Genomic DNA, 7,821 nt, shown 5'->3' with positions numbered 1-7,821 from the left:
AATTTCGAGTTATTTTCTCAAAATTTCGAGTTATTATCTCGAAATTTCGACATATTAACTCAAAATTTTGAGAAAAGCAACTCGAAATTTCGAGTTAGCGCTGCCAATCAGTAATCTACGTGAATGACGTCATTTCCATGTTACCCGGAAGCTGAAGCCCTCAGCTACAAATGCTACAGCTAAGCTACCGGTATTACATCCAGTCGTGAATGCACAGATTGCTGAGTGTTTTCAGCCTGGCTTCACAAATGATGAAATCCCTGTGTTATTAGCTGAATCACATGGTGTTACTATCAGCAAACATACTTTAATTTGTTGGGATCCGTTTTTGAGTGCGCGGTCCTGCGCCATATGCTTCCGGGTAACAAGAAAGCGACCTCATTCACGTATATTTTTGATTGGCAGAGCTAACTCGAAATTTTGAGAAAAGTAACTCGAAATTTCGAGTTATATTTCTCAAAATTTCGAGATAATAACTCGAAATTTCGAGAAAATAACTCGAAATTTCGAGTTATGGATACTAGCTTTTTTTTTTTTTTTTTAGTGGCGGAAACGGGCTTCCATACGTTTCCGCCACTAAAAAAAAAAAAAAAAAAGATCCATAACTCGAAATTTCGAGTTATCTTTCTCGAAATTTCGACTTATTTTCTCGAAATTTCGAGTTATTTTCTCAAAATTCGGACTTATTAACTCGAAATTTCGAGTTATTAACTCGAAATTTTGAGAAAATAACTCGAAATTTCGAGTTAGCGCTGCCAATAAGAAATCTACGTGGCTGATGTCATTTCCTTGTTACCCGGAAGGATATGGCGCAAAGGGGTGCGCACTCAAAACTGGATCGTGTCGTGAGCTGCTGTATTAACAACAAATGGCGCCAGGTTCTTCAGTTTGGAATGCCTTCCTACAAATGATAACTGGATAAAAGGTATATAAAAACAGTGTGACAGCGATTGTTACATACAAAGTTGAATAGAATGCAACGTCAGGGTTAACCAAAGGTACCTATAAGGTTTCTGTTACACGCTAATGACACCTGTTACGTCTGATGAAACAGACGTTTTGCTGAAAGCATGCGTAATAAGTATACAGCACTGTATAAAACAAAATCACAAATCACCCAAAACAGGGAATATGACTGACAACTATATAAATAAGGAACAAAACCAATAAAACTGTAACCAGACAACTGAGAAAATGTGGGATTGACTGTATTGTGATGCTGATTGTAGTTACAGTGCAAATGGACACTTAAAAATGCAGTTCCCACTTCTCCACCATAGTCAGAGCTCATAATGTAGGTAGGCACAGATACTTTGACGATAATATGGTGGCTTTATTTTAATTTTGTAATTTTAATTTACATCCTTCCTTACAGCATGGGAGACTTGACTGAATTCTTGAAACAAAGAGAAGTCTCTGAGGAAATTATACAGACCTTGGAGAATGAGAAGGTACTTAATTCCAACAAGATACTGGTTGAAATGCAACTTTTCCTCATTGTTCTTAAGTTAAAAATAGAATTGTATTTTCAAGGCTGGTTGTTTCAATAAATTAAATTATTTTTCCATCTTTAGATTGATGCCAGTGTCATAAGTCTAATGACAGATGAGGAGCTGAAGACTTATTTGCCATCATACGGTGATCGTCTAGCAGTATTTGGATTTTGCAGACGGAGGGGCAGCAGCCGCAAGTCAGCGCTTTTTGAACGGCTGAAATCCAAACTGTCCAAAAGAAAATTATCTGAAGAGGATGGCAGTAGCACACGGCAAGAAGAACATTCCCAAACAACCCATAAAAGAAATGCTCTGAAGAGAAATAGAAAAATAGAAATAGGATGGATGCATTATGATGAAGACACTGAGGTTTTCAAGCAGGTTAGAGCTAGACGAGGAGGAGGAACAAGAAAAATAGACATCTGCAAGGATGCCAAGAAAAGGGACATATTACAGGTTGCAACAGGCCTGTTCTTTCCAGATGGAGGAAACATTCAGGGGCCCTTAACAGATTTTGACTGTGATCTGAAGGATTATCAAGAGATGATAGTCGATGATGCATTGACAGTAGGAGAACTTTATCATGTCACAAAACTTAATATCCTCAGGTTCTACCTCACCACAAAGAAAAAACAAAATGACAGCCTTCAGAGCTCCAACCCAGGTTTGCATCCATCTTCAGAAATTGAAGCGAGTCCTCAAAACCAAACCTCTTCTTTTACTGTCACTACAGTCCAAACATCTGCTCCATTTGAAACAATCAGCCATGATGTGACATACATTGAAGACACTCCAAACGATAACCTTCCACAATCTTCCACGCAGTCTCTAAGCGCTAACACTTCTCACAGCAGTGACATTATTTTTGTTGGCCCCTTTTCTGACAGTGAGCCAATAAATTTGGATGACACCCTGATTTTTTCTCCACAACCTGGTCCATCCAGTGAGAGAGTGAGGAGAGTAGTGGTGGTCCACAGAGGGCAGGTAATGTCAGAGCTCATTTCACATTTTAGTGATAAGGACCTTGAAGATGTCGACATCAAAATCCAGGTCTTACTGCCTGATGGAACACCTGAAATGGCCCATGACGATGGGGGAGTTGTGAGAGACTGTCTTTCAGAATTCTGGAAAGAATTCTATGACCAGTGCACCACTGGAAACGTTTACAAAGTGCCCTTCTTAAGGCATGATCTTGGGCAACCGGAGTGGGAGAGTGTCGGCAGAATCATTGCATTTGGATGGGTTAGAGAGAAATATCTGCCTGTGAAAATTGCACCTGCCATTCTGGAACAAGCTGCCTTTGGATATGTAAAGAGTGATATTGTGGAGAATTTCCTTAAGTTCATGCCTGACTCTGAGCGTACAGTGTTAGAGGCGTGGCGATCAGACTTTAGCACCGTGGACCAAGAAGAACTTATAGACATACTTGATAACCACAGCTGCAGAAAGATACCAACAGCCTGCAATGCCACTGAAGTCCTATTGGAGCTTGCACACAAAACACTTGTCCAAGAGCCTGCCTATGTTATTGAACAGTGGGCAAGAACACTCAGCACTGCATGGGAAAGCCTTTGTGATCTATCTTCAGTTTATGAAACCCTCCAACCAACTGTGAGAAAAGTTCTCAAGTGTCTCACTTTCCCTGAAACAATGACGGCTCACCAGAAGCTGATTCAGAAATATCTAACTACATATGTGAAGAATGCTGAGAAGGAACATTTGTGTTTGTTCCTCAGGTTTTGCACAGGTTCAGATTTACATCTGGGAAAGAACATCATCATTGGGTTTAACGAACTGAAAGGTTTCCAGAGACGACCTGTGGCACACACATGTGGGTGTGTACTGGAGCTGTCGATAAATTATGACAGCTATCCTGACTTCAGATCGGAGATGAACAGTGTGTTGGAATCAAATGTGTGGGTTATGGACATTATCTAAAGGTTTGATTCACGGACAATGGCTTAAAAGCCATTGTTGTTTTACAACAGATTATATTTGAGTTGTGAACTAAGACTAAAGTGTTCCCATGTGAATGTCACAGCAAAGGTTTCAGGTGTTTAAAAACTGAGTTCCAAGAAAAAGTATTTGGTGAAATACCACTGTAATGCAATTTGAGGTACTTCTTTGTGTTTCTGTGTTTTCCTATTACAACTGAGGCAATATTTTTCTAAACACTTGTGACATGCATTTCTGCAGAGGTCTCAGAGTGGCAGTCTGGAGACCATTTATAAGCATTCCCATTTCCTCAGTCAGCATGTGTGCATGTGAACAATGAAAGCAGTTTTTCCACCTTTTATTCATTTTTTCTATTATTTGAATCCAAAATCAACTTTAAAAAATGCATTAGGTTAATTTTAATTTGTCAAATTTTATTAATGTAATGTCAAAAGATGACATGTATTGTAGTGGTTCACCAGAAAATTAGAGATTGAGACCCCTGCAATATGTAGTGTATAGTACATGTAGGAGATATATGCAATATCTCCTACATGTTTTATCATCGTGCACACATTTTACAGTTTACAAGTCAGGTTTTACTTTATCATTGTATTTTATTACAGTTATGTTTGTACAGTTCTGTTTAGCCATCTGGGTTATGGTGACTTTTGCTAAATTGAATGGCCATAAGGCACACCTATATGCTTTTATTTTGGATTTCTGTGAAATCAGCAATTGCTTAGCTGAAGGTTGATTTTTGGTTGGCTTTTCCTGATTTTTGTAATGGAAAAAAACCCCTGTGTATCATAGCCCCCTTTTTCAAAACTACATAGCCGATGGGGTAGTTATTTAAAAGATATTTTCCTATATTTCTGTTTTCATGTTTGAGCCTAATGTATTTGCTTCATAGTGGTTTTAGACCACGCGTTCTTATTCTTTAATTGTAGGATATTGTTATCAGATCTTGCCATATTATCCTCAATCTCTTTTTATTGTCCCATTCTTTTTGTATTTTTAATAATAATTGAACTTTTGCAAAACATATTGCATATTTTTGTTGAGTGTATTATCGTACTTTTTCCAAGTCTTGTGCTTGCAATTAGCTTTTTATAAGAATACTTTAAGGTTTTTTGTGTTACTGTAAATACAGTACAGTTATTTTGTTTTAAGACAAGATGATGGCAAAAGATCTGTGTTTTATAATAAAGTGTTCAATGAGACAAATTACATCTTTAATTTTGGTAATTTCTGGGTTTTTATTATTCTGAGGCGCAATCCGAAAAAAAAAAAGGTCCATAAATCTCACTCAGTTAGGTTATTCATATGCTAAAAAATATATAATTATACTGCCCATAATCAGGAAAACAGTCAGTATATATAAAAAGTCTCAGCAGTGAAAAAAATGACAGTGAAAATTTTTTTTACTGCTACATAACCAGATATTTCAAAACATCAATAATTACTCAAATAAAAAGAAAGATGAAAAAGCATATTTACAAAAAGTTGAAATCATAATTCCAAGGTGACATGCGCTGCATATCCTCCAAATAGCAGGTCTAACAGACATTATGTTTACATATGTTTTAATAATAAGGCTTTTAAAACAAAAAATTGGTTTGTTAATTGAAATAAACCATCCAAAAAAAAAACAACCCTCCAAAAATTAAATACAATTTTTATAGCCTTTTTCAATTGGCCCTGTTCGTGAAATACATTTTCAGGCCCTCAAAACCCATGTATGTGTGCCCCAAAAACGACAACCATCCAAAAATTAATAACTCATAAAAGTTTACAATTTAAATATGAAAATACAGAATTAAAAATGCATAACGATGTCTAACCTTTAAGGCAAAAGCTCCAACTCAGTAAGCATCAACTGCCTTAGCTTTACATACAGATCCACTGTATGAAACACATCATCTGAGAAGTCCAGGTTATGTTCTGACATGAGTTCTACACAGAGATGAAAGACATCCTCTTCACATGGAAAGTCTTTGAACACGCATTCTTCAAGGCAGGCTTCAACTTTGTCCATATTGACATGTTTGAGACAGTCCCTCGCGCCATAAATGTCTGGGAGGGCATACATGGTCGGCCATGAGGACTTCGGGAGTTGTGGACTGGGCGCATTCTGTGGTCATTCCAGGCCAAAGCAACTTCATTTAATTCTTCCTAGATGAAAACAAAATGAACAAAAGAAACATTTTCAGGCATACAATATGAAAAAATGTTAATGTACAACTAACTTCTACATTGATTTTCTTAGCTTACACACCATTAATTTAGCTTTGAGCTACATTAATGATATATATCCGTATATATACACACACATACCTATACACACACACACACACACACACACACACACACACACACATCATGAACAGACAGATACTTATTTACTTAGTTTTGACCCACCAAAAATGCTAACCGAGTACAGAGAGAGGCCTAAACACATAAATAATCAATGTGTTATAATGTATAATTGTGTTCCTTGATATATATGTGGAATTTTTTTTTTAACAAAACAGTTTAAAAAAAAAAAAAAAAAAAGCACTACTTTTCACGTGTACTTTAATATATCTGATGTTTCTATAATATACAAAGGCCGTGTGAGTTGTTACAAATTAAACAGTTACAATACATGTCGTTTACACAATCACCTATGTAAACTCACCTGTATAATGTGAAGAAAACTGAACTGGACCAATGATTTGTCCAAGAAAGAGTCTGAGAAGTGGCCATCCTCTCTTAGTTTGTCAAATAGTTCAATCCAGTACTGGATACACTGGCTTCGTAAGATTAGCCACCATCTTTCAATGCGTTGATTTCCTGTACTTGCTCCAAATATGACGTGCTCTCTTTCTGGTTCATTGTCTGTAAAGTGCAAAAATCGTTGCATGTGAGCCACATGGACGTTTTCTGTTCCTAGATCTAATCTCACTCGATCAGGGCAACCACCTTGTTGAATCACGGCATCCATGAAGTAGCCAGCAATTACTCTCGGGTCATTATTTGTCTTGTAAGCGTCTAGCCATATTATACTCCTTGAAAATCCGTCAATGCATCCACTGATTGCAATCCCAAATGGCTTCAGTTTATCGTAGCCGTCGATATGCCACACATAGTTGGGGCCTCTGCTATGATACACTCGCCTCTGCAGTCGTCTACGTGACCTCAAATCCACACCTTCTCCATCGAATAAACGGAGCAGAAGACGAACGGTTTCTCTGTCAGTAACAATGCCATTCATCCAACACTTCTGGTGCATCCAACGATACCCATGACACTGTCCTGAGGTTGCCAATTGTGCTTGTATAAAAGCTGCCACCTCTCCCACCTCTGTTTTGTTCTTTCTGCGCCAAAGTCGGTTGTTGTGTAAAATCCTTTCAAGTGTACGGAGGCTGATAGTAATGCCATGTGATTCAGCTAATAACGCAAGAATCTCCTCATTTGTGAAGCCACGCTTAAAATACTCAGCAATTTGTGAATTCATGATCCGTATCTATAATTAGCATTTCTGTAGCATTTGTAGCTGAGGGCTTCAGCTTCCGGGTAACACGGAAATGACGTCATTCACATAGATTACTGATTGGCAGAGCTAACTCGAAATTATGAGAAAATAACTCAAAATTTCGAGTTATTTTTCTCATAATTTCGAGTTATTAAGTCGAAATTTCGAGTTGCTAAGTCGAAATTTCGAGTTGCTAAGTCGAAATTTCGAGTTGCTAAGTTGAAATTTCGAGAAAATAAGTCGAAATTTCGAGAAAGATAACTCGAAATTTCGAGTTAAGTATCCTTTTTTTTTTTTTTTAGTGGCGGAAACGGGCTTCCATACCACATAGTAGAGATCTTCACCAAGGCCAAATAAACTGCTACATTCACAGTGAGCATTTTGCCATGTGGATAAGCCAAAGTTTACAGTCTAATAGTATTGCTGAGAGAACAGTCTCCAAAATCAATAATGCTCTCCATGGTGTAGGCATTAATGTGAACAAAAAGCTGTGATCAGGATATGCCCATTGACAAAAAAAAAAAAAAAAAAAGAAGCTATACAGGGTGGGCCATTTATATGGATACACCGTAATAAAATGGGAATGGTTGGTGATATTAAAGTCTTGTTTGTGGCAATTTGTATATGTGACGGGGTAAACTCCTCAAGATGGGTGGTGACCATGGAGGCCATTTAGAAGTCGGCCATCTTGGATACAACTTTTGTTTTTTCAATAGGAAGAGGGCCATGTGACACATCAAACTTATTGGTAATGTCACAAGAAAAACAATGGTGTGCTTGGTTTCAATGTAACTTTATTCTTCATGAGTTATTTAGTTATTTAAGTTTCTCTTTGTTCACAGCCATTGACATGTTGAAGAGGTTAACACGTGAGGA

The 7,821-nt window shown here is 37.4% G+C and overlaps 1 protein-coding gene and 1 pseudogene across 3 annotated transcripts; one reads left to right on the top strand and one right to left on the bottom strand.

Moving 5' to 3' along the window:
• The first annotated feature begins 902 nt into the window (after positions 1-902).
• LOC146691011 (uncharacterized) lies at positions 903-4,347 on the top strand. 2 transcript variants are annotated; one of them, XM_085434273.1, is made up of 3 exons: positions 903-925; positions 1,376-1,451; positions 1,575-4,347. In XM_085434273.1, the coding sequence occupies exons 2-3, from the start codon at positions 1,377-1,379 to the stop codon at positions 3,429-3,431; spliced, it is 1,932 nt and encodes a 643-aa protein (XP_085290399.1). In that variant the 5' UTR covers positions 903-925; position 1,376; the 3' UTR covers positions 3,432-4,347. The 2 variants fall into 2 exon arrangements, with proteins under 2 accessions (XP_085290399.1, XP_085290400.1); XM_085434274.1 differs by having other exon boundaries at positions 906-1,451.
• Positions 4,348-4,761: 414 nt separating this feature from the next.
• Positions 4,762-6,582, bottom strand: LOC146691010 (uncharacterized; annotated as a pseudogene). Its single transcript, XR_014915518.1, has 2 exons — positions 6,109-6,582; positions 4,762-5,603 (listed from the first exon to the last, which is right to left on the bottom strand). The product of XR_014915518.1 is annotated as an uncharacterized LOC146691010 (transcript).
• Between the last annotated feature and the right edge of the window lie 1,239 nt (positions 6,583-7,821).

The sequence above is a fragment of the Copadichromis virginalis genome, linkage group LG16 (assembly GCF_057382275.1).
Source record: "Copadichromis virginalis isolate Kocher_CV1m ecotype Utaka linkage group LG16, C_Virginalis_male_GT1.1, whole genome shotgun sequence".
Taxonomy (NCBI): Eukaryota; Metazoa; Chordata; class Actinopteri; order Cichliformes; family Cichlidae; genus Copadichromis; species Copadichromis virginalis.
Note: the sequence above shows the minus strand (reverse complement) of the source record. Positions and strands in the feature narration are given on the sequence as shown.

Bases quoted from the DNA above. Each gene is read 5' to 3' on its own strand.
- LOC146691011 (XM_085434273.1), top strand. From the start codon at position 1,377: ATGGGAGACTTGACTGAATTCTTGAAACAAAGAGAAGTCTCTGAGGAA. The intron at 1,452-1,574 runs GTACTTAATTCC...TTCCATCTTTAG, and splicing joins AGACCTTGGAGAATGAGAAG to ATTGATGCCAGTGTCATAAG.